We start from the raw sequence: 26,527 nt of genomic DNA on the forward strand, positions 1-26,527 counted from the left end.
CATGGATGAGGACCTTGCTGTGACCACTGCGCTGGCAGGTGCAGGGCCAGCACCCTCCAGCAGTTTGTCACTCTCCAACCATTTGTCACCCATGGTTCTTGGGCTTGCCATAGCTGTCACCATGGGACACAGGCCCCTCTCCAAGAGGTGGGGACTAGGGGGACCTGGTGGCATGGCAGCACCATGCAGACCAGAGGAGCTCAGAGGCCATCCAGGGAGGAGAAAGCAGCTCCGTGGCGAACAACCTCATCAGAGTTTCCTGTCTCACGATGGAGAAATCGCATGTGGTGAGAGGCTCTAAAAATAGGCTCAGCAAACTTTTAACCACATTTGCAGATGTTAAAGGTAAAGCCAGAGCAGCCCCAGGGAAGTAAACATCCCTGGCTGTGCCTGCCTGGTGTTAACCCCTCAGCTCTGCTGGTTGGGGAGAGCCGGATCTGAGGACAGGAACCCCCGGATGGGCAGCGGGGCCAAGCCTCCGCCTTGTCGCGTCGCTCTCCTGCGTGTCCCCATTAAGCGTGTGCCGGGAGGACATTAGGAGCAGGAGCACGTACCGGCAGGCTCTGTCTAACAGCGCTGCCGCCTGACCCTGATTTGTAGCAGGGCTGAGCAGGGAGGTTTGCTGTAGTGTTACAGCTCTTCCTGTGGTAATAGCCGGCCAGGCGTCACTCGCGCGGCACTGCCAGTGGCACACGGAGCTGCAGCGGCACGGGGAGCCCGAGGCCACCAGGGCGGATGGGGTGGGAAGGAGAAGATGCCATTGCTGGGTCACAGTGCTTTTCTTTGCAAGGGTAGAGAGGGGGCATGTGGGGACACACAGTCCCATGGCACAAGTGGTGTTGCCACTAGGGTTGTGACTCTCTGTGGTAGCAGTGCCTGGTGCCCAGCAGGGTGGCAGGGAGACTGCTGGATGCTGCTTGTCCCTGTCCCCAGCAGCCCAGTGACCCCGTTTATTGCAGTGGGTGCGTGCCAGCAGTGATGCTGTCCCCTTGCCACCTGCCCCTGTGTCACATCACGAGGGCTGGAGTCATTTGGGGACAGTGGTCAGGCCTGCCAGGTCCTCTGACAGCATCTGGGCACCCAGGGGATATCGTTTCACCTCCCTATCTCTGCCTTGCCAAGGGTGACAAACCATCAGAGGGTGCCAGCCCCTGTGCCCATGGTGGCCACAGTGAGGTCCCTGTGCACCCTCCCTGGACCGTGGTGATCTCTGCCTGGGTAGAGAGGCATCCTACTGCCATTTCTCCTCAGGGACTTGCAGGAGCAAAATTGACCTGGAAATGGAATGGAAATAAAAAACCCAGAGGGTCGAGGTGAGCCCCCAACTTTGTGGTCCTTGTCGGTAGAGGGCTGGCAAGGGAGTGTTCTGCCCATGAAAGATGGAAGAGGTGGCACTGCCTGCCAGCATCACCCCGTGGTGGTGTGGTCCCTGCACCTGTGCCACCCTCACAGCCCTGAGTGGTAGAGAGCAAGAACCTTTAACCTCCATCACATGGAAGGCTGACTTGGACCACCAGAAACATGAAAGAGGCAGAGAAAGGAAATGATGAAAGGGAAGAAATGGAGATTCTGTGGGCTGCCTCAGCTCCCCAGTGCTGGCAACTCACAGGCCCTCGGCACCTCTCACATGCAGCTTGGTGCCAGTGCACAGGAGGGCACATGACTTTCTCCTTGGGAGGGAACTTCCTGGGAGGATTTTAATAGTTGCTGTTTGTGTGATGTCTGGGGGAATCCATTGCTTTCTGTTTGCCATTGCCTGGCTTCACCTCTCCTCCTGCTGGCAACTGCTGCTTCCTCACGGCTGCTTTTGGGGTGTTGGTTTGGATTTTTGTCAGCCTTCACCTGCAACTCAGGAGGGGAAAAGCTGTCCCTTGGAGGTTTATTTAGATAAAAACCCCAAACCAAACCCAACCTCAAACAGACAGGCTGTGAGATGCCTCATGGCCAGATGACCAGTGTGCTGGGGAGCAGTGATGGTCCCCAAGGCTCTCTGCAGGTGAGAGGCAGCCATGTCAGGACCGGTGTTTTGCCCAAAGGCATCACCTTGCCAGTAGGAATAATAGCCAGGAGGGGGAGGGGGCCAGGGCAGGCAGACAAGTAAATCCGTTTTATCAGACGCCGCATATTTTATGAAAGCACATTTCAGCTCTTCAGCCTTGGAAAGCTTTTCATACCCTTTAATTTTCTAATAAAAAGGAATTACGTTTGCTGAAAAGCCAGTAACAAGATTCACTGTCATTGTCTTTTGTACAGACCGTAATTCCTGGCTTGGGCTCCTGCCTGCAGCCCTGTTGTGTGGTCCTAAGTGTGGGTCAGGAGTGCTGGCAGAGAGGTGTGAGGGCCATATCCATGCTGGCAGTGGGCAAGGAAGAGCTTTGCCAGTGGGAGCTTGTGGCAGGCATCTGGGAATGCCAGGGGCAAAGGTGAGCACCATGTTCAGCTGCATCCACAGTGATGCCTCCTGGTGCTGAACACAGATCCCTGGAAAAGCAGCATCTGGTTTTAAGGTGGTTCCCACCGTCTGTGTGCTAGGGAGTGTGGCAGGTGGGATGGCTTTTGAACCAAAAATCAAGGAGTTTAATTGCCTGCTGGTTGGCCTTGTAACTACAAGCTCAAGAGCAGTGTGAGGGCCTGGCAAGGCTGGTGGCCAGAGGAGAGATTTCCTGGGCTTTGATGTGGCTGGGACAGGTTGTGATTACCCATGTGTGGGAGCAACTTGGTGTCTTTGCCAAGGGCAGTGAGATGGTGTCCCCCTTCTCTGCACTGGCACTGCAGACCCATCTGGTAAAAAGAATTGGCTGGGCAGCTGGTGATTCCCAGTTATTCCCTGTCATCCTGGGTATTCCTCCTGCAGGCTGCAGGATCCAGCATGCAAACAGCAACCATGGCACCTGCAAGCACAGCAAGACCAGGGCACTCCCAAAATCCAACCAACCATGGGCTGTGCCAGAGGGCAAAGCATGTCGGGGTGCCAGCTGGGACCGGCACCAAGAGCCACCATCTCCTCCCAGCTTCCCCCAAACTCCTGGCACACATTGGTGGCATTTGCAACATGAGGAGCCCTTTTCACTTGCTGCCCACTTTTCTGCAGGGGTGCATCTCCCTCTGAGCACTGGAGCTGCAGCTCTGCCTGTGCCGCGCGGGCTCCCGGCCGGCTGCCACGTGGCGCCAGAGCCACGATGCCGCAGCCGCCGGCGCTCCATCTCCCTCCGAGTTGCTCATTTGAAGTTTCATCTCACCGGCTGTTTTCATGCAGGGGGGATGCAAAACCGTCCCACAAACAGCAATAAACACCTTCTATATCCTCCCCCTACTCCAATTCTTGTTTTCATTCTTACTTCCCAGCTGGTTTTGGGGGGGAAGCAGGTTTTCAAAGCGTTCTGTAAACGTGTGTAACAATAGGAAGCGTTGCCTTTTAGCCTGCGGCCGGCACAGTTTTAAATGAGGTCCCAGGTAGTCATGGTTACCTCTCCTCTTCAGTAAGAGATGACTTTTATTTCCTGCCTTTTGTATTTGCACATCGCAGATATACATTCTCCTAAACCATAATTGGTATTCACGGATAGACGGGAACGCAGGAGTGAGCTGCCACAAGAGGGGAAGAGCCAGATGGACGCAGGGGGTGTCAAGGTCTCCAAGCCCCCAAACATCAGGAAATCTTAATTTCAAGTCATTTTTCCTCCCCTGGCAAGGGCGGGGAGACAGACCTGCCTCTCTGCAGCCTCAGGGCTTGTCCTGATCCCACCTCCCTCACAGCATTCTGGTTAGTCTGGATGCTGTGCCAGGATTTGGGATTCACCCTGTGGTCCTGCAAGCCTCTCTGGCATCTTACACCCCCTCCCAAGTATCCCTCGATCCTACCAAGCTGGGAGGATGGAACAGGAGCTACCCTGTGCCCCCCATCTCTGAGCAGGGTCCTGACCCCACTGGCACCAAGGGGGCCAACCCTGCACCCCTTGATTTTTGGAGGTGTGGAGGGAAAGCGGAGCTGTGGGGCCATGCACTCACAGCGGGCACAGCCCAGGGAGCGGGCACGGGAGGGAGAAGCTCTCAGCAATGATTGATGAAAGATCATAGCCTCATTCCACGGGATCATTGCTCAGAGTGTGGGCAAAGCTGTGTGTCCCAAGGGGACCATCGCCTGGATGCATGCGAGCCTGCGATTCAGGGCAGAGGGGATGGAAAGCCACATATTTTATGCCTTTTTTATTTTTTTTTCTCTCTCTCTCTAAAGCACCAGGAAAACAAAAACCCAAGCTGTCTAATCAGAGACAAGCAGATTCCACCCACTTCCTTGGAAAACTTGCATTTGCTAGGAAATCATCTCGCTGCATTTACAGCAAGCAGAGTGCCCCAGCGGTAGCTCGTGCCTTTCTGGCAGGATGATAACCAGCGCTGAACAATTACTGCGCTGGAGCGGGAGCAGCAGACATATTGGCTTTTCTCAGCCAGCAGGAAAGAATTTGCAAAACTAAGCAGGCGACTGGAGCAGCTCGGATTTGCAGCGTTGGATGCGCGGTGCCGGGGATTCACAGCTCACCAGATTTGCTGGTGGCAGCATATCAGGGACTCACACACTGCATGCACCTGGGCTCCTATTTACATGATTTTTTAATTTTTTTTTTTTTTTTTGCAATGGGAGGGCCTGATTCTGCTGCCTGGAAAATGCCTCTGATTCCCAGCTTCCCCCACAGACACTCAGCCTCCCAGGTGTGTGCTAGGGAATAGGGGAGAAGTTGTTTGCTACTGTGTTTTTTCCCTTTTAATGGAGAAAAAATGTGTTTTTGTTGTAGAGTCATCAAATCACAGAATGGTTTGGGTTGGAAGGGTCCTTAAAGACCATCCAGTTCCATGAGCAGGGACCTTCCACTAGACCAGGTTGCTCCAGGCCCCATCTAACCTGGCCTTGAACACTTCCAGGGAAGGGTCAGCCACAGCTTCTCTGGGCAGCTGTGCCTCACCACTCTCACAGGAGGGTGTTCTTGAAAGAAATTCTAAAAAAGTACTATCAAAATTGTTGTCGAGGAGGTTGTCCTTTAAAAACAGAGTGCTGGTAAGAAGGGCAGCAGCTCCATGACATTTACCTCTGTGGGGCCACAAAGGATGTGCAGCACCAGGATCATCCTGTCCCATGCTAGCCTGGCTGCCCACACCATTGCTGCAGGAGCAGGGTCAGTCCTGGGCCTCTCAGGGGAACCCTCTTGGGGCACAGCCCCAAATCCCCCCTCAGGACAAAGCTCCTTTGCTCAGTTAACTCCAGGCAGGGAAGTAAGGGATTGCTGGAGCAACTCCCATCCCAGAGAGGTTTTTGGTCCTTCCACAGGCAAAATTCCCCCTGACTTCAAGTCCCATATCCACCCTCAGCTGCTTCATGGTCTGGGCATGGGGGAAGCAAAAGAAATCACTTCTCTACAGCCATGTGGAGTTGGGAGCTGAATTTGGCCCCATTTCCCTCTGCCCACACACAACAATTCCTGTCCCAGCTGGAGCATTTCTGAACGGGATGCTCCTGTGTGGAAAAGTGCCATGGGGGGACTTTGTGTGGATTTGAACTGTGTTCCCAGTGTGGGTGAAGCCTGTTAAGGGCAGCAGGGCAGTGCCTGGCCCAGGATACACTTCCCAGCCCCACTCAAGATGCAAACTGTGCATCAGTTGCACCAGCAGCTGATGGAGACTCCAGTATATTAGCAGCATTAATTAAGTTACAAAAATTATGCATGTTATCAGTTATGAGACGACCTTTCATAAACTCAGTTATTAAAGCAATAAAGCATGACCCGCTGGTCCTAACCAGTCTAATGGCTGGCTAAGAGCGCGGTTTTTCACATAATACTTTTAGCAGGTCATTAGCTGAGCAATAAGATAACATGGAGAGCCAAAGTGATGTGCGGGAATGTCAGTGGAGGCACTTGATGAGGGGACACAGGGCTGGGGGTCACCCATCCTCCCACACCACTTGTATGTGTGTGAACAGCTCTGGTGGTGGCTGCGGCGGGTGATGGTAGGTGATGCCAGGGTGCTCTCAGCCTGTGCCATGCTGAAATCCCAGTGCCATGGGGCAAACCTATCCCTGAGGCAGGTGTGGGCCCAGTGTTGGTCCCACTGCAGCCCCAGTATCTCTGCCAGAGACCACACTGCAGAAGAGAGATGGGGTATTTTGTTGTGGTCACTCTGGGCCACAGTGGGCTGTAGAATGAGGATGGAGATCCGGATCTGGACAGTGCTGGTCTCAGCATATGGTTTCTTTCTGGACCCCAATTTGAGGATGTGCAGGTTGGTCCCTCTCCTCACTGTGCCCACCACAGCACTCATGGGGACATGCCAGGTATCCAGGGCCACCCAGAGGAAGCCACTGATCCCTGGCCACCACGTCCTGCTCCCTCCACGTGCTGTTGCCATTACTGAGCACATCCTAGCTGGGTGTGATAACCTCCCTACCCATGACAATTCTACAATACCCAGACATGCCAGGAGCTGCACCGTACCACCAGCACCCCCAGCACCCCAAAGCGCCTTTCCCGGTCCCCGCCAGCCGTTTCCAAGCACTGACCCTCTCCATAAACAAAGGAGAGGGAGAGGGAGGGTGGCTGGCATGTTAATATACTCTCCCCCCCTCTTTTCCTCCCTTCATCCCTCTGGGAAAGGCCTTTGCAGATATAAGCAAACCTTGATTAAAAGCTGCCTGACAGGCAACGGCAGCAGCAAGCAGCAGGCAAGGAAGCTCTCCAAGTCCAAAGGGAGCTGCTTCTGCTGCTGCCGCTGCTGCCTCCATTCTCAGATGTCCCTGATCCTTTAATCAATCACAGCCGCGGAAGAGAAGAGCAAACACCCGTGCTGGGGCAGAGGTACGTGCACGCATTCGTTCCAGCCACAGCCGAGGCAGCAGGGCGGCCGCGAGCCTTCGGCTGCAGGCACAGAGCCGTCCCTGTGCTCGAGCTGCTCTTTCATCTCACGGAGACAAGCAGGGGCTGTGTCCCTGCTGGTGCCTCCGACAGCCCCAAGGGATCCGGCATGGAGGATGGTGTCCCACGGGGTGTAGGCAGTGGAATGGGTAAGGGAAACCTCTTGCCCTCTCCCCAGGTGCTCCAAGATGCATTCCTGGGGAGGGGATGCTCCCAGCTCCCATCCCATGGGCTGTGCTGCATCAGTGTAGCAGCCTGCAGGGAAAATGGGTTTGCAGATGAGTACCCTGTTGGGGAGCTGTGTGAATGGGGATGGCCACAGGGAGCCAGCCTGGGCGTTGTGTCTAACACCGGGCTGGCCAATCCCAGCCATGCTTTGATGGCAGACCATGGCTGGGCATGTGGAGCAGTGCCCCACGGCTCTGGGGATGTCCCCCTTAGGAAGCAGAGCCTCATCCTGGATTGCGTGGTGTGGGTGAGGGTCCACTCCAGCTGCGAGGGGACACACAGGGCCTCACACCAGCCTTGGCCATGCCCTGAACCACCAGCGTGCGGAGAAACCGCCCACCCCCAGGATGATTTGTCACCAAGTCCTGTGTGTCACCGCGGGGCTCACTCCTCAGAGAGGCTGGAGATGGGGGCGAGGGAAGGGGAAAACACGTCGTTTCAGTAAAACCCAGGCAAATGCTCTCGCTCCTGACGTGCCTCCCCAACTCGCGTGCGGCAGCGGGGGCTCCGCCGGCGTGAGCCCAGCAGGGGCAGGCAGGGACCACGATTTTCCTGCTTATTTTTGCCATTGCTTATTTTTAGCACAGCGTCTTAATATGTTGTGACAGTGCCCTGGGACGTACTGCGCCTCTGGTTGCAGGAGAAGGTGTCTGGGGCAGAGCCACTTGACGCCGCAAACGAGTTCCAGCCAATCGCTGGAACGATGCTGGATAAGGAGGCACCTGCCACTAACGGGGGTCCCCAGGGGAGCCTGGGGAGGAGTGGCAGGGATGAACCCACGCACTGAGGTTGTCGGGGCTCTGCAGGGAGGGACATGCTCTTGGGGGAGGCTCAGGTTTTAGTATGTTTTTTTAATAAGGTGGTTCTGGTAATGATGGGCTGATTGCTGGCAGAGCTGGTGCCAGGTGCCTGTGGAGATGGGGACATCAAGGGTTTGATGTTTGAGGGACCTCATGCATACTGAGGGATGTCAGAGCCATGCTGGCCTCAGTCTTCCTCCCTGGAGCTGCTTTTTGGGAAGGGTTGGATAGTTTCCATGCCAAGATGAATGTCATGGTTGCATTTTTGGACCTCCAAGTGTGTTTTGATGGGAGGCAGAGAGGCAGCTGGCAGAGGGGATCTTGCTGGGATTGGGGTGGGATCCCACCAAGGCACAGGTTACCGGCACTGGCTCAGCCATGGCTGTAATTGCAGTGGGGACCTTGTGTCCGTGGGAGAGCTGGGCGTGTTGTGGTGCTGGGTTTGGCAGCAACGTCTGCGCGCGGGCGCTGCCTGCCCCAAGCCCATTAGTAACGGATCTTTGTGGAATAACCCTCCTCATTAAGACGAGCTGCCCCATGTGTCAAAGCCGCTTTATAAGGAAATTATACTCGTCTCCAGCCAGGCTGTGTGTATGTAAATAGGGCAATGCACAGCCCTGATTGAGACATCATGGGCCTGCTCAGCCTGGGACCCCTGGGAATCTCCAGTCCAGGGGGGCAGTGAGGGCTTTGGAAGGGCTGGAGGGTGCTGGTGGTGGGGGATGCTCCTCAGCCACCTCCCAGGGTTTGGCAGCCCCTGTGTGCATCCAGAGCCTTGGCAGGAGCCATGGAGCTGGTTAGGGCTGGGATGTTTTCAGATATTAGAGGCTTCAGCATCCCAACTCCAGTCCCCATGTTCTCCCAACAGCACTGTGAGTGTCCTGCTCTCTGTATTGTGGCACCTTTCTTGGTTTGGGGAAGTAGAGGGGAACCCCCTCTCATCCATCTCACACCCCAGTTTTGTTAAGACATTACTGCGTGTCCAGCACTGGTAGCAGAGGTGAGGGGTCTCCCTCTACTCTCCATATCATGATCCAAAGCCCTACTGAGCTGGAATTGAATCCTCCTGACTACACACATCTATGTCACTGGGATGCTCCACACACACATTTGGGATGTTGAGATGCTCCAGGGTTTGGGAGAAGCAGAAAGAAGGTGCTAGAACTGAAGCCACCATATGTGGGGTGGCTTTGGAGCCAACCAAGAGGCATTGAGGGACACCAAGGGATGCTGAAGGACACTGAGGGACACCGAGGTCCTTCACACAGCACCTGTGCTTGCTGCTCCTTTCCAGGAAGGAGAGGACACAGCAGAGCCAGTCCCCCAGGATCCAGCTGGAGCATCCCCACATGCCAGGATACCATCACCCCTTTGTGCAAACACGGCAGAAGCTCAGCAGGGAAGTAAGACCCTTCTTTTTTTTGGCAGCGTGTTGCTAATCAGCAGGACCCGGCGCGCTCCGCCACGGGCACGCCGCGCGCTGCTATTTACGGAGCTACTTGAAATACACCTGCAAGAGGAGAGAGGAGCGCCGGCAAGTAAATAACCCAGCAACCTGCCAGAATGAAAACGGGGAGAAGAGGAGAAGAGGTGCAGCAATTGAAGGAAAAAAAGAACAAAAATGAAGTGTGATGTGGAATTGAGGGTCTCCATCCCAGCCATGCTCTTGTTTTCCAGAAAGTGCTAGTGTTTGGTGGGGACACCTCATCTCAGTGGCTGTGGAGGGTCTCACTGCATCCCTGGAGTGGGCAGGGATGGATGGAGTCCCTTGCCCACCTCCCTACTCCCCATGTTTACCTCGTGTTGCCGTTCAACTCCTGTCTCCCCCCACCCTTTTCTGAAACATTATAAATCAAACAGCTTAAAATGTAAAGCATCAAAAATTCTAAAACCTTCATCTATTATTAACTGTGACAGTAAATTCCACCTCTGAATGTTTCTCATAGCAACTGTTACCAGGACTTGGCATCCAAAGCTGATGTTCCAGCAACTCACCATCACACAGCCACTGCTCCAGCAATGCCAACACCGGTCCAAGTGAGACTGACTGCCATTCCCAAACCTTTCCATGGAATTGGAATGCCAACAGAGAAACTAAGCTCAGATTTAGGGAGCACAGCCTACCATAAATAAGGAGTTTGGCGCCTGCGTGTTGGGATGCAGGAGCTGGTGGTGGGATCCCCCATCATGGTCCTACCTCTGTGACAGTCATGCAACCCCCAAACTTCTATACTTTCACCATCACTTTATAGAGCACCATAAATAATGAGGATGGGAATGGAGTGGTTAAAATAAATGGATAGTGAGGGGGTTTTGGAGGGGTTGGTGTTTTCTATCACAGCTTCGCCCCAGTGCTGTTTGTCCTTGTGCCCCCCAGGTGGTGATCCCCACTCTGAGCATTGGATTGTTGTGGATTTGTGGTGTGCTTGATACCATTGGGGAACCAGGAGCCAAGTGTTCACCAAAGGGGTTTGTTCACCTTCCTATGCTTGTTCACCTTCCCCATGTGCCATCGTGGCTCCATTCTGTGTTGTATCCTCTGCGTGGAGGTTGGGTTGGGGTAGTTTGGGTTGGATTTGGCTGCATGGCAGCTCGAGTCTGGTTGGAGATGGGGAGAATCCCAGCTCTGCAGCCTCATGGAATGCTGAGCCTGGTCTGGTGAGAGCCCCACCAGCACACTGGCATTCCTGGTGCCCTGGGCCATGACTGTGGTGAGGCTCACAGTGGCACTCCAAACACCCAAAACCACCCAAATTTTCCAGCAACTCCCACCAGGCCATGCCTGGTGCCTCCACACCCCATCATGGGCATCCCTGCCTTGCAATCATCCTGACTGTGCTGCCTTTGTGCAAATCCTGGTGGCTGCCCACTGGGATCTGGTGTCGTGCCATGCTGTGCTGTGCCGGCTGTGGGGCCAGGCAGCAGTGGCTGCTCCACTCTCTCCCCAGGGACAGGCAGCAATTTTCCTGCTCTGAAGAAGCTTGTGAAGGTTTGAGTGAATCTGGGAAGCAAATCTAATTGGCAACCTGGTAATTCCTTGGGGGGACATGTTCTTTGGTCATATCTAAGTACATTCCAGCCAGTGTTTAAGACACGCTGAATCCAAACTTGGACAGTCAAATACCAGCAGCTCTAAGCTCCTTATCTATTTCAGGCAGATTAACTCCTTAATCATCTCTTTTGGAAGTTCCCTGCCCCAAATTCCTCTCCCCTCCTCTTTCCCCCTCCCTGGTTTTTCAGCAGGAACAAAAGGAGCCGATTTTGTGGGGTGCCAAAGGTGGGGACGGAGCCTGCCATGATTGACAGAGTCAATAACCAGGAGCTGGGAGAAGGCCTTTGGAAATCTTCCCACTTCACCTGCCCCAGTGTTTGTCTTCAGGATTTGAAGCCAGGGAATGTATAATACCAAAATAATTTACCACACAGCATCAAACCTCAATTTATTATTTTCAACCTCCTTTTATTCTATTTTTTTTCACTTGATTTATTTTTTTCAACCCCATTTTGTTCTTATTTTTCCTTTTTCTCAGTGGGTTACCACTTAGCATGCCCTAGGAGGGATCCAACCAGGGGACCACTCTGCAGCCCCCAGTCCCGCTTATGGCGGGGGGATGCTCATCTCCTCCCTGGCAGGCAGAGGACGCCGCGCTGAGCCGCGGGGACGCAGCCGGTGTTGGTCACTGTCACTCAGGGGAGAGTCAGAGCATTACGCTTCATTACCGAGCTGTCTGCTGCCGGCAGGGATGGCTTAGGGCTGAGCCTGGCAGTGGCAGCGGCACAGCCGGATTCGGCTCCGGTGGATGGACCTGTCTGGGGGCAGATGCTCAAACGTGGCATCTGTGTGGCACCCATATCCAAGGGGGTTTGCTGCGGTGCTGGTGGGGAGCTGGTGGTTGCTGGGTTGTGTGATTTAGCACAGTGGGGTGGCTGCCCCAAAGGGGAAGGCAGGAGGTGCTGTGAAACAAGGGGGATGGGAATAATGCCAGTGTAACTGGCGGTCTTGGTGAGGGAGTCTCAGTGGGACTGGGACCATCTGGACTGGGACTGGGTATGAGGGTCTATCTGGGACCACTGGTAATAGTTAATGACACTCATCTAAAATACAGGCATAAAGGTCCCCATGTGATGGACATGGTGGGGACACAGGGGCATCAGTGGCAAAACCTAAACACCTCCTAGGTGGGGAGGGGGCATGGGATGGTGCCAGGGTCTATCCTTTGTCATCAGCAGCCATCCCAGAGCAGGCAAGGCCGCCTGGTTTTGTGAATTTGCTGAAAGTTTTCGCTGTAGAAAACCTGGCTGTGACAAGGGAAAAGCCAGAGGGAATGGACCCAGTGATACGGTCAAGAGAGCTGGAAATGTCCTGAGGGTGATGGCCACCTGTCATCCTTTGGGATCTCCAGTCCTGGTCGGGATGGAGAGATGCAGTGGAGAGGAGGTCCAGGACCCTGGGACATGCTGCTCTGTCCCAGTGCTCCTGGGCTGGCATTTCCCAGCACCAACACTGTGGACAACACAAACCCAGATCACCTTGTAAGTGGGAAAACTGAGGCACAGCTAAGGAGTGGTCTCAGTTCCCCAGGGATTGCAGCCTCATAGATCCAACCTCATCCATGAGCAACCAGCTCATGAGGCAGATGTGTACAGACCAGATCTGGGACTGGGATGAGGATCCGTTCCCTCTCCCATCCTTGGGGGAGCTTTAATGTGCTTTTATTTATGCAGCATGAGCCCCCTCGCGGCCTCAGCATCCCAAAGGAGGGTGCCAAGGACGTGGCATCACTCCAGCTGCTCTGTTTGCTACGTTTCCTTGCAGGGACGAAGCTTCCGTCCTGCTTCAAGGGGAAACTGAGGCAGGGGACAAACAGGATGTGAGAGAGGCAGGGGGTTAATATTAATGGCCACAGTAGTGATTGGAATGGTTAATTATTATTGGAATTGAAGTGAGTCAGGCCAAGAGAAGGAGAGGAGGAAGAAAGGAAGGGAGGAAAGAAGGATTCCAACCTGTCAGGCAGAAAATTAATAAAGAAGAAAAATGGGAGCATGCAGAGAACTGGCCAGGCTGTCGCTCCATGTCAGCACTGTGCTGCTCACTTGGGGTGAGGCTGAAGAGGTGGCTGAAGGTCACCGTGGGGGTGACAACAGCCCCATGGCCACGGCTGTGCCCCAGCACAGGCTTGTGCTGATGGCTGCAGGCAGGTCTGCACCAGGGTCTGGGTTTGGAGACTGGGATTGCTGGATTCCTCCTAACCTCGGCTGTATTTCCAGCCTCCTGATGGGCTGTTTTTCCTTTCCTGCCAGCACACTATGGTGGATTTCTAACCGCTGGCTGGGAGCAGGAGCATGTGGAGCCTCACTCCGTGGTACATCCGGCCATGAATTTTGCTCCGGAGTGGAACACGATTCCCCTCTGGAGAGGGAATTTGCCCAGGAAGACTCAGGCTGAGCATCTGCTTTGCTGTGAGCCTCCAGCCTTTTCTCTTTTTTTTTAACCCTCCTTTTTTGTTTCTTCCTTTTTCTTTTCCTTTTTTGCTTGTCTTATTTTTATTTTTTTCTCCCCCACCCTCCTCCTTTCTATTTCTTATTTTTGCTTTGTTTTTTTCCTCCCCTCTTTTTGAAATCTTTTCTTACCAACTGACATTTTCCACCAGAAAGAAAGAAAAACCAGGAACTTGCTCTGACTCCAGAGCCTCTTGTCATCCTCCCCAGCCCAAACCTCTGCAAACCTCCCATCGCTGACATCAAGGACCCAAATCCCCCCTCCAAAATAAAGGAGGAAAAACCAAGGGGAGAGAGGCTGGAGCTGGCAGCTGAGCCGGATTTCCATGTGAGGGGATGAGGTTGGGGCGGCCACGGGCTTCCCCTGGCAAGCAACGGAGGAACCGGGGCCAGCAGAAACGTTGAGTCATGAGTGCGGTTCGCAGGAGATGGATTTTTTCCCAAGTAAAATTCCTCACTGGGGAGGAGCAGAGCTGGAGGGAGGGGGAGAGGGGGGGCAGCGGCGAACGACTGTGCCCCCCAAATGTGCATTTATCTGTGGATGGGGAGGCACCCCATTGCGATGGGAATTCCCTGGGCAGGTTCCAACGCCCGGGAGCGGGGCTTGGGTAGTGGGGGGACCTGCCCCGGGAATTCCCCAGCAGCTGGATGGGAGGAGCGGCACAATCTGGGGGGGTTGCAGGAGATGGGGACCCCATCCCGCCTCCTCCTTCTCCTTCCCCACATCCGCCCACCCCCACGCAGTGGGCGGCGCAGCCCCAGCTCCATTTATCATCATCTGCGGGCAAGTGAAGTGTGCAGGGAACAGCTGCTCCGGTCGGCTGAGCGCCGAAATGGGGCGGGACGCGGGGCTGGGGCTGCGGGGGAGTGGGGGGCTGCGGGCTGCCCTGGGGGCGTAGCCCCCCAGTCACTGCGCTGGGACGGAGCGCTGATGTGGTGGGAGGTGGTGGTGGTGGTGATGGGGGGCACTGGGGAGACGAGGTGTCAATGGGGTACACTGGGGGAGAGCACATTATTGGGGAGCACTGGGGCAAGGGTGCACTAATGAGAGTGCATGGAAGGGATGCACTGGAGAGAGGATGTATTGAAGTGGTTCACTGGGGAGGGGGAGCATTATTGGGGTGCTCTGGGCAGAGGGTGCGGTAGAGGGGTTTATTGGGGGACAATGCAGTAAGCAGGTGAATTAAAGGGGTGCATTGGAGAGAAGGTGCATTAAAGGGACTCACTGGAGGAAGGTGCATTAGTGGGGAGCATTAGAGGGGGTGTCGACGAGAGGGTGCATTGCCAGTGGGGCGTCTGTGTGGTGCAGGGACAGACAAACAGCGGCATCTCCACAACTGCCTGGAGGATTTGCCCCTACCCTGGGCAAGCCCCGCGGGTCCCTTTGCATTGTCGGGGGGGTGGTCTGTCTGTATTCCATCCCCCCAGTTCCTCTCATTCCCAGCTCCTAGGGCAGGATGCCCTTTCCTGGTCTGTCCCACACACCCCGGCTCCCCCCTGCAGCCTCCCCTTTTCTCTCCTCCCTTAATAATCAAATTCTCCGGAGCACTTTGCGGTGTGGCAGCCAGCCAGAAAGGGTTTCTTTAAACTCCACCAGCTCACAATTAAACAAATCCGGGGCTGACGCTACTCGATAGGCGCTTATTCCCCTCCCAGAGAGCCGCTGGGGGATTCGGGGGGGTCCTATCCCTTCGTTCCCTGCTCCAATGCCACCTCACCATATGGGGCACAACCCTGGGTGGGGGGCGAAGGCTGGGAGGGTTGTGCAGGGGTTCCAGGGTGGGGAACAGGGGTCCGCGGTGCCAGCACTGCTCCGATGGTGGAGCATCCCCTGTGAGAGCACGCTGCTATTTTTAGTTACTGAGTCCTTGTTGATGGCGCAGCAGCAAAGGCGAGGGAGCAGCCAGAGGAGCAGCAGGGCTGGATCAGGCCCCGCGGGATGAGCAGCAGCTGGGAAGCGAGGCCAGAGCGCGAGGAAATGGGGGACATTCTCTGACCCCTGGGGCCGAGGTGCTGGGGATCTTGGGTGCTTACCGAGGGTCCCTGCCATGGGAAATCCTGGGCTGCCTTCAGAGGGCTCCAGATCCAGCCATGCCATGTCCCTGCCAGGCAAGGGGAAGGGGGAGGAAAGGGGAGAAGGCAGGGAAGAAAGGAGGGAAGGAGGGGTTGGAAAAGGAAAATAACACTGAATCCAGCCACGCAGCACAAATCCTCTGAAGCAGCAGGCAGGCTGTGGGCCACCACATGAGCAGGCGGCTGTGCTGGCCTGGCAGTGCCACGCAGTGCCCCAGCTTGGCTCTCGGCATCAGCCCCCCGTCTGCCGCGTCAGCCCCCAGCACTGTCAGCTCCATGCACTGTGTCAGCCCCGTGCACTTGCAGCACGACCTCCTGCACCATCATGGCCCTGGGTCATGCACTGGCACTGGGAGGTTTTGTGTCCCCTGTGGGTGAAACGAGCTGTGCTGGGCTGTCCGTACTCCAGGGTCAAGGAGGTGGGATGCTCTGGGGTGGCCACAGCCAGTGGTGAGCTTCTTGTGTTGTGAGGACAGGGTTATGCTGGTGCTGGGCACCACACTGGCCCCAGGTTCCTTTCTCCTTGATGAATACCTTGGGGACCCTTGCCAGGGACCCACAGCATGAGCCCTGACTGCAGCACCGTGGCTTTGCCAAGGGCAGGTGTCCAGTGACAGCCATGCACCAAAAGCCTTTTATCGATTCCCATCGTGGGGGCAGCAGCTGGAAAAATCTTCGAGGCCAGGAGAGCACGTCCAGCAGGGACAGGGAGTGTGCAGGGCCCCCAGGAACAGCCACAGTCGCCTCCCCCTCCTGGGAAGGGCCGTAACCTTGCTGCTGTCGACAGCTTGATTTGATGCCATTAAAGCGTTTGCTGGGAAACAGCTACATCAGGCGCAACATCTGGCGTGGCCCTTCCCCGGCAGAGCTGCGGTGGATCCGAGGGCAGAGCTGGCCTCCGGCTCTGCTGACAGGTCTGGGCGCTGCTGGTGATGAGCATGTCCCCTCCCAGGCAGAGCCTGGTGCCTGGGTGGTCCACAGGGAGAAGGGGCCACAGCCTTGGGCTCATGGGATTTCAGCTGGAACGCACATTCCCTCTGTGCATTCCCACCTCTGCGTGCCAGTGACTGATCCGTCCTCTTGCACCATGTGCTTTTGCTCATTCCGGCGTTGTCCCAGCTGTTTGGAAAATTAACAACAGTTAATTTATAACAATAATTAATTAATCACAATAATTAATAGCAAAGGAGAAAGGGGGGGAAGCTCCCCCTAAAGTTCCAGCCCAGGGTCTTCTCAAGTCAGTTTCATTTTTCAAACCCACTCCCATACAGAGAATGTGGCACTTGCTCCCATTAGTTCTTCCACTACCACCCAGGGATGCCCCACAGCCTGGCTTTGATTTTCCTGCCTTTGTTCCAAGCCCTGGCAGAGGGCTGGCACACAACATCACTGTGCCACACTGTGGTAGAGGCATTTGTGCCAGCCTTTCCAGATTTTTTTCACTTGTCTTTTCTTCAGAATTTAGGCTTTAACTGCACTCAGTTGCCCATGCAGCCTGCAAGATGCAAATGAAATGAGAGGAAGTGACATGGAAAACATTCCAAAAGGAGATGGGAAAGAGGGAAGGACAGAGTTCTGGTCTGCTGTGGGTGGCACCAGGCCCGGCTGCAGTGGTGCCAGAGAGCACCATGTGATGGGTGCATCCCTGAGCAGCTGGTGGTTATGGAAATAAACAACTAAACTAAATAAAGCCCTGTGTGTGTACATAGACCTTGGAAAGGTGCTGAGATGTTACCAGTGGGTGCTGTGAGGAAACGAGGCCGAGCTGGGACCCATCAAATCAGCTGTGCCATTTGTTTGGCTGTGGCAGAGCCACCAGCACAGGGACTGTCCGGAGTCATGTGGTGTTTGGCATGTCTTGGTGGTGGCATGAGGGTGGTGGGGGACACCTGGGGATACACAGGGATCTGTGTCCTGGCTCTAGGCTGCCTGACACCAAAGGGAAGTGTGCTGGGAGCTGGGATAGACTTGGCACAGACACCACCCCTATCCTCTCCCCTCGTAACACTCATTGCCTTAATGGAGGCTGAGGGAACAGCACTGGTGTCACTGCTGTGTCATGGTGCCAAAGGAGCAGCACCAGGGATGTCCCCAGGAACCTGCAGACCCTTGGGGTTGCTCTAACCTGGACTTCAAATCTCAGTCCATGTCTAGAATAGACTCATTCCACCTCAGTGCCTCTGACCCACCAGTGCTGGGGATGGGCAGGATGCATCCCTCTGCCACCAAGCCCTTCGTTAGTCCCCACAAGCCTCTTGGCTGAGATCAAACCCGTGACCCAGGTGTGTCCCTGCACCCAGCACAAGCTGAGTGAGGAAATAGGGAGCTTTAATGACGATGGTGGTGAGGCGCTCGGTAATGACGGCTGCTGGCGGGAGCAGACAGCTTCCAGATGACATCGCGCCGGGGCAGGGGGGTCGCTGGGGTCGGGGGGGCTGTGGGAGGCAGCAGCCAGCAGAGATGGGCAGAGCCAGCAAGTTGAAATGACTTTTTTTTCCAGCACAGCCTGCGGTTCTGGCCCTCCACGCTGCTGCTTCCAGTAATTAGCCCAATAATTAAAAAGAATGGTGATAAGCGGGGTGTGCAGAGGGGCTCGCAGGATCCTGGCATCCCTGGGGAGGGATGTGAGGGAGGGAGTGAATTGCAGAGGTGAGGGATGGTGGGTGTGTGAAACACAGAGCATGGGGCTGGGGGACCCCAGCATGGCATGGGGGATCACTGTGCCATGCAGGGCAGGCAGGGAGGGATGGGCAGCAGGGATGGGGTGCAGCAGGGGCAGAAGGGTAGATGGACCTGCTGCAGGCAGGGACGGGGCAGCCGGACCCAGCACCCCTCTGCCTGTGAGCACTGTGGGGTGATCCAAGGAGATGGGATGGAGGAGGATGCAGGGCGCTGCAGGGTGAGGATGCAGCACCAAGCGATGTGATGTGGGGCGACACGACACGATGCAGAGCAATGCGAGGTGACACAAAGCCAGCTGCTGTGATCCAGGGCAATCCAGGGTGATGGAGCCCACAGGGATGGGATGCAGGGCAATGTGATGGGTTGCAATGCAGGGCAATGAGATGCAGGACAATGCAATCCAATGCAATGCAGGGCAACACGATGCATGGAGATAAAATGCAGGGTGATGTGGTACAGGGTGATGTGAGGTGATGCAGGAAGATGCAATACAGGGCAATGCAATTCAGAGCAATGCAATGCAAGACAGCACAATGCAGGAAGATGAAATGGAAGGTGATGTGATGCAGGATTATGCAAAGCAATGTGATGCAGGGCAGTGCAATTCAGGGTGATGAAATGCAAGGCAACATGAAGCAGGGAGATGAAATGGAAGGTGAAGTGATTCAGGGTAGTGTGAGGCAATTCAGTACAGGGTGAATCAGGGCAATGCAACACAGTGATGTGATGCAGGGCAATGCAAGGCAACAAGGTGTAGGGAGATGGAAATGAAAGGCAATGCAATGCAGAGCAATGTGATGCAAGGCAGCACAATGCAGGGAGCTGAAACTCAAGGCAAGGTGTGTTAGAGAACCTTGTAAGGCAATGCAGGGCAATGTGATGCACCATGGGGTGATGCCAGACAACGCAAGGCCATGCGAGGTGATGCAGCATCAGGTGCTGCATTCCAGGGTGGGAGTGAGGTGATGCCCAGCAGGCAAGGTGAGCTGAGGCAATGATGCCCCCATGGTGCAGGCGACATGGCCCTCTGGGTCCCCGGCCCTCCATGGTGGCAATGCTTCATTTGAATTCTTGCCTCTCTCTCTTCGCAGATAACGAGCCCGCGCCATGCAGTCCTTTCGAGAAAGGTGTGGTTTCCATGGCAACCAGCAGAGCTACCAGCCGACTTCACAAGATACATCACGCCTGGAGAATTACAGGCATCAAAGTCAGGCAGGGCCGAACTGCGAGCGGCAGAGGCTGGTGGCGAAGGAGTACTACAGTCAGCAGCAGCTGCCATACGCAGGCTATGAGAACAGCGCCGTGGAGAAATACCACCGGGGAAACAAGCAATTAGCGGGGCAGCAGCTGCAGGGCAGGCCGGCCTTTTCCAATTACACTGTGCAGGAGAACAGCCCTTATCCAGCCCGGTATTCCGGGGATGAGAGCCTGCAGGCATGGGGTGGCCAGCCACAGGCACTGCCCGGTGGTGTGGCCAAGTATGAGGACAGCCTGATGAAGAAGACAGCAGCATTGGCAGGTGGGCGGCCATACCATGAGCCAGCGGCCACCTCGCTGCCCTTCCGGACTCACTTCCAGCAGCAGCAGCAGCAGCAGCAGCCACAGCAGCAGCAGCAGCCGCAGCAGCCGCCGCCTGCCCTCCCCTACCCCAAGCTGCAGCGGCAGAAGCTGCCCAATGATGTCTCCTCGCCCATGCCCTTCTCACAGAGCCCTCACTTCGGGCAGCACTCACAGTCCTTCCCTGCCTCCTCCACCTACTCCTCGGTGCCGGGGGGCAGCCAGCCGGCACACTCCTACAAGAGCTGCACTGCACCCTCGGGGCAGCCGCCGCTGGAGAGGCCCCTGGGCAGTGCCGCCAGCCTGGCCCCCGGCCCCCGTGTGCCCAACCTGCACGGCTACCAGCCCAACCGCATCGGCTACGAGCAGCCCCCGCAGCCGCCACCGCAGCCTCCGCAGCCCCCACCACCGCAGCCACCACAGCCACCACAGCCCCCGCAGCCACCACAGACTTTGCAGGGGCGACATCACGCCCCAGAGACCCTTCACTACCAAAACCTGGCCAAATACCAACATTACAACCAGCCAGGCCAGACCTACTGCCAGAGCGACGCGCCACCCGTCCGGACGCCGGAGCAATACTACCAGACCTTCAGCCCCAGTGCCAGCCACTCGCCAGCTCGCTCCGTTGGCAGGTCCCCGTCCTACAGCTCCACTCCCTCCCCACTGATGCCCAACCTGGAGAACTTCCAATACAACCAGCAGCCGCTGAGCACCGGCGCCTTCCCAGCTGGCATTGCCGACCACAGCCATTTCATGCCGCTGCTGAACCCTTCTCCCACTGATGGGACAAGCCCTGACGCTCAATCTGGGAACTGTAAAAACTTGCAGAAGGAGAAGCTGCCTGAAAACCTGCTGTCAGACCTGAGCCTGCAGAGCCTGACAGCACTCACCTCCCAGGTGGAGAACATCTCCAATACCGTCCAGCAGCTGCTGCTCTCCAAAGCAGCTGTGCCCCAGAAAAAGGGCATCAAGACCCCAGCGAGGACCCCAGAGCAGCTCAAGGGACAGCACTGCAGCCCTGAGAGCAGCACCTACTCAGCAGAGCAGGTGGGGACCCCACTGTCTGATCCGCTGAGCACTCCCCAGTCAGTCCACACTGAGACACAGGACGCTGACTATCTTAGTGGGTCAGAGGACCAGCTGGAGAGGAGTTTCCTGTACTGCAACCAGAACCGCAGTCCTGCCCGTGTCAACAGCAACTCCAAGGCAAAGCCTGAGTCGGTGTCCACCTGCTCTGTGACCTCTCCAGACGATATGTCCACCAAATCAGATGACTCCTTCCAGAGCATCCACGCCACCCTGCCTCTGGAGACCTTCACCAAGTATGTGACCAACGAACGGGACTGTCCCCGGCTGCTCCTCAGTGCCCTGTCCCAGGAGGAGCTGGCTTCCGAGATCATTGTCCTGCAGGATGCCATCAGTGAGAAGGCAGACAAAGCCTGGGCCAACTTGCCCATGCTAAGCAAGGAGCCCACCAAGTCCCCTTTCCAGATGGAAAACCACCGGCCCAGCCTGGACACCATGGTGAAGAGCACCTGGCCCAGCCAGGGTGACTCCAGCACGCTCACTGAGCCCCTAAAGCTGGACAAAGCTTCGGGGGCCAGTGCAGGGAAGGACTTTGGTGAGGAGGTGTATGAGAGTCCCCAGGTAGAGTTCACAGCCACTGAAACCAAGGATGTGCTGAAGGACACTGCCCCACTGGCCTTCAACTCCAAGCCCAGCATCCCAGCAGCAACATCGAGCACAGGAGCCACTGGCTACAGCTGCTACTCAAACACCACCGCCAACTCGGTGGGGTCTGAGAATGCCATGGAGAACTTTGAATGGCCAGAGGAGAGCCTGGGTGAGGCATGCCTGCGGTGGAAGGAGCTCCAGACCACTGACCTCCCCAAGGGCTTGTTCCCCAGCAAATTGGTGAGCTCCTGCAAGGAGAAAAAAAACGCCTGTGGCTTGGATCTTTGTGACGGAGAGCAGCCAGCCAAGAGTGAGCCAGCCCAGGACTTCGGGCAGCAGGCAATGGAGGAGGAGGAGGAGACATTGACCTACGATGAAGCAACAAAGGCAGACAGCGAGAGGTGGCTGCAAGACACGCGGCACTGCTGCTCAGCTGGGGACTTCAGTGAGATCCCCATCATCTCCTCGCCAGACCTGAAGGAGTCAGACCTGGAGGCAGAGGAGTATTCCTCACTCTGCGAGCTGGCCGGCTCAGAGCAGAAGTCGGTGACATACGACGCATCGCCACCCAAGCCCCCAGAGATGCCAACTGTGCTGTCCTCCAGCGAGGTGCCCGTGTCTGCCGAGGAGACCGTCAGCACGGTGGAGAAGGAGGGCTCAGCTCCCACCCCACGCCTCTCCGGCCAGTCTGTCATCCTGCTGGGCCCTGCTGTGGGCACGGAGACCAAGGTGAAGAGCTGGTTCAAGTCCTCCCTACCCCACATCCAGTCAGAGGAGGAGAGTGGCGGAGGGGAAACATCCCATATGGAGGCTGCCGATGCTGAATCTGCCTCACCAGTCACGGTGAAGCAGCAACTCACCTCTGAAAACATGCTGGGGAAGATGGAGCCTGTCTCACGGGGCAAGGGCCTCCGCAACAAGAGGGTGCACTGCCGGCTGCCAGAAGGGGATGGCCCCGGCAGTGCCGTGCTGACCCCATTTGATGAGCTGCCAGTGGCCGGTGGCGTGGCTGGTGCCTGCCTGGGGCCAGATGGACAGACAGAGGTACCGGGCAAGAGCACCCAGAGCCAAACACCGCGGTTTCCAGCTGAGGGTCTCCCGGCACGCATGTGCACCCGCTCCTTCACTGCCCTCGCCGAGCCCCGTGCCCCGGCCCCGCTGGAGGGGCTGAAGGCCCCCACACACCAGGAGAAGCTGGGGAAGAAGCCCGGCTGTGGCGTGAAGCAGCGGGTGGCTTTCAAAGCCAGGAAACGCAACAGCCGACCGGCCCCCAGGGTGGTCCAGAACACCAGTGATGCCACCCTACTGGTACCCAGCTTGGTGTCGGCAGAGGAGGTGGCAAGCTCAACACCGCTGGAGGGGGATGCGGTGGAGGTGGGCGAGAGGGACCAGAGGTCGATGATCCTGCGCTCCCGAACGAAGACACAGGAGGTTTTCTACACGAAGCGGCAGCGGGGCAAGCGGGCAGCTGACGTCCGGCTGAAGAACTGCAAGGCACCCAAAAAGCTCATTTCCAACAACCACCTCCCACCCGCCTTCAAGCTGACGACGCCGGGCAGCCCCCACAAGGAGGGCAAGGTGGGTGCTCGGATGAAGCTGCCCAAAGCGGGGCCAGGTGGGGGGAAAATGTCAGAGCGGCCCCTGCACTCACTGAAGAGGAAGTCCACCTTCATCTCTCCCATCCCCACCAAGAAAAGGAACCTCGTCCTGCGGAGCAACAGCGGCAGTGTGAAGGAGGAGAAGCCAGAGGGGCCCCCTAGCCTCTTCAAGAAGATGCCAGTGGCCAAGAAGGTGAAAGCCAAGTTGCCCCCCAAGAACTCTGGTGAAGCTGTCCCGAAGCCTCCCCTGCCAAAGGAGGCTCCTGATGTCTGTATCAAGATCACCTCCCGGGCGGCCTTCCAGGAGGCCACCAAGACCAAAGTGCTGCCTCCCCGCAAGGGCCGTGGCCTCAAGCTGGAGGCCATTGTCCAGAAGATCACCTCGCCCAACCTGAAGAAGTTCACCTGCAAACCGGCGGCCACGGCAGCGGCTGCAGCCACAGTGGCTGCCTATGGCTCATCCCTGAGCCCGGCCGGGGCGGAGCGGGAGCGGGTGAAGCACAGTGGGGTGGCTGCAGCGGTGGGTGACGCACGGCTGCCCAAGCTGGCAGCAGCGCAGAAGGTGCCCACCGTGCCAGTGGCTGAGCCGCTGTGCCGGAACCCCAGCGGCCGAGCACCGAAGGGGAAGCTGGGCATCGGGAAGAAGCTCTCTCCTGAGGGCTGCCAGGGTGAGGCCTGTGGACCAACACCAGGGGCCCAGTCCAGCCCCACCATGGTGGCCAAGAACCTCGGGCTGCTTCCCAAGAAGAGGAACCGCAAGGGCAAAGCAGCAGCGCTGGGCATGACCAAGGCACCCCTGGGCTCTGCACCACCACTGCTGTCCCGGGAGCGCGTGGCCAGCCCGGGAGGTGCGGAGGAGGCACCACGGGAGAAGAAACCAAAGACTGAGGAGAAGGAGGTGGGGGGCAGCGATGGCCCCCCTGAGGGACGCTCTGCTGCTGGGCCAGCACGAGGGCCCAAGCCGCGGGCCAACCACTCCAACTACAACGGCTACTCCAAGCGGCAGCGGAAGCGTCTGGGCCATGGCAAGGCCAAGGCGGTGCCGGCGCGGTGCAAGAGCCGTGGGAAGCGGCGGCGGCAGTCCCAGCAGGCCCCGCTGGTGCATCCGGCGGAGCCTGAGATCCGGCTGAAGTACATCTCCTGCAAGCGGCTGCGGGCGGACAGCCGGGCTCCCCCCTTCGCTCCCTATGTCCACGTGGAGCGGCGCGGAGAGTTCACCACCACCTGCACCGTCATCAACTCGCCCGGCGACGAGGCACGGCTGCAGCGGGGACCAGCTGGGCCAGCGCCACGGCCGAGGGCAGCCCTGCCCACCTCCTCCACCATGCACATGGGGCCGGTGGTGTCGAAGGCGCTGAGCGCCGCGTGCCTCGTCTGCTGCCTCTGCCGCAACCCCGCCAACTACAAGGACCTGGGGGACCTCTGTGGGCCCTACTACCCCGAGGACTGCCTGCCCAAGAAGAAGTCACGGCTGAAGGAGAAGGCGCGGGCAGAGGGGCCGGGCGAGGACACCATTGCCCCCGCCATGGCCGAGCGGGTGCCCCGTGGGACGGAGGGCGGCTGCGGAGCCGGTGGGAAGGCGGCGAGGCCGGAGGGTGCTGCTGAGGCGGCCAAGCAGAGCACGCTGCGCTCCAGCCCGCGGGGCATGTTCCGTAGGCTGCAGAGCTGCTACTGCTGTGACGAGAGGACAGAGGGCGAGGAGGCGGCCGAAAAGCCCCGGCGGCACGAATGTCACAAGGCCGAGTCCCCGCCGCAGGAGCCGGCGGGTGACACGCAGGAGCACTGGCTGCACGAGGCCTGTGCCGTATGGACCGCTGGGGTTTTCCTGGTGGCAGGGAAGCTCTACGGGCTGCAGGAGGCTGTCAAGGCGGCTGCCGACCTGGTAAGAGCTCAGCCGCATGCCCAGCGTGACATCCCAAGGCAGCACCTCCTGCTCGCCTCCTTCAGCTAATGTTGTTCCCATGGCTGCGCCTCCAGTTGAAAATTAATAGTTTTGTCCTGGGAAAGCAGGGCATGCACTCAGTGCCATGAGCCCCACTGGGGCCTTGTGAGAATTGTGCTGCCTTGTCTGTGATAGCACCTAAAACCCCCCTTTTAGGCACAGAAATGTGTTTATGGTGTTATGTTTTGGGAGGATGGCTGGGGCCCCCTGGGACTGTCACATCCCCTGGCCCAGCCATGCGTCACACAGGGTGGCTCCAAGGGGGACAGATGCAGCAGGAAGGGGAAATTGGGTTCAATGTGTCCTGGTGCCGTGGTGATGGGCAGCATGGGAAGGGGAGCTGGAGGGAGGGGACAATCCTGCCCTGCTCCTCTCCCAGACCCATTGGAACAAAATAGGGAGGTCAATGAAGGGAATCACCAAAGGGCAGTGAGAAGCTGTGGCTGCCCCATCCCTGGAAATGTTCAAGGCCAGGTTGGACAGGGCTTGGAGCAACCTGGCATAGTGGAGGGTGTCCCTGCCTATGGCAGGGGTTGGGACTGGATGAGTGTTAAGATACCTTCCAAACCATTCTGGGATTCTGTGACACGGGGTTTTAGTGCTGGGGGGAGGGCGGGAACAGCCCCACCAGAGGCTAAGGGTGTCCAGCAAGCCCCCCCGTGCCAGGTTTGGGACTGGCTGTATTCCTAGGCCTGAGTGCTCATGTCATGGCTGGCTGGAGACTGCTGCCTTTGCCATGGGACCAGGTGCTTCCATCCCTGAAGCACCTGCTGGGCATGGGACGGGAGTTGGGGACCACCATGGTCCTCTGCCACAGAGCCATGGCTCAGTGCCATCCGTGGGAGGGGTATGGCAGATAGAAACCTCATGCATGGCTGCAGGTGGCCAAGTGAGAGGCACAGTGTGGCCCATGGTGCCACCGGCACAGGAGGAGGGATATTGCCTGGGACAGGCAACAAGGGCCTGGAGAGGAGCAGGGACACCTGTGCTGCCTTCACTGCTGGAGGTGTCGGGTTTCTCCGCTCCTCTGCTGGGCTCTGACGGGGTTTCTCTGTCTCTCCACATCTCTGCTTCCCTACTCTGAATTCCTGGGTGCGTTTACAGAAGTGCTCGAGCTGCCAGCAAGTGGGAGCCACTGTGGGCTGCTGCCAGAAGGGGTGTCCCCACACCTACCACTACGTGTGTGCCGTCGACACAGGTGAGCCCAGCTGTGGGGAGAGGGGTGTGGGGTCCTGACCTGGCTGGATATGGGGCCTGTTGCTCCAAGGTCAGGGTGAGCTTGTGGCTCCCCAGCTGCAGGGATGGTGATGCCCGCTGTGCCAGCAGCACTGGCATGTGTTTATCTGCCCTCAGCTGAATCCTTCATACAAACACTGTGGCTGGTCTAGGAGGTGGTGGGTGGCTGTGGACCAGAGGGGCCACTACATCCGCCCTGCCCAGGGTCACCTGTCTTGCAGTGTGAGGTCTCCCCTGACACATCCTTCTCCTCTCCTTGCAGGTTGCTTATTAACTGAGGAGAGCTTCTCTCTGAGATGTCCCAAACATAAGGTAAGCCCAGAGTCTCCAGTG

The 26,527-nt window shown here is 57.3% G+C and overlaps 1 protein-coding gene across 3 annotated transcripts in view; it reads left to right on the forward strand.

The window, feature by feature from the left end:
• The window catches only part of RAI1 (retinoic acid induced 1), a 73,868-nt gene that overhangs the window by 45,148 nt on the left and 2,193 nt on the right, over positions 1-26,527 (forward strand). For 2 of the 3 annotated variants that reach the window (XM_071571404.1, XM_071571405.1), the window contains 3 exons: positions 19,276-24,898; positions 26,063-26,156; positions 26,457-26,506. In XM_071571404.1, coding sequence (XP_071427505.1) covers positions 19,292-24,898; positions 26,063-26,156; positions 26,457-26,506 — 5,751 coding nt within the window. In that variant the 5' untranslated portion in view covers positions 19,276-19,291. Of the gene's footprint in view, positions 1-13,375; positions 13,391-19,275; positions 24,899-26,062; positions 26,157-26,456; positions 26,507-26,527 lie in introns of those variants that run through there. The other variant, XM_071571406.1, reaches the window with a different exon arrangement.

Source organism: Pithys albifrons, chromosome 16, assembly GCF_047495875.1.
Source record: "Pithys albifrons albifrons isolate INPA30051 chromosome 16, PitAlb_v1, whole genome shotgun sequence".
NCBI classification, from domain to species: Eukaryota; Metazoa; Chordata; class Aves; order Passeriformes; family Thamnophilidae; genus Pithys; species Pithys albifrons.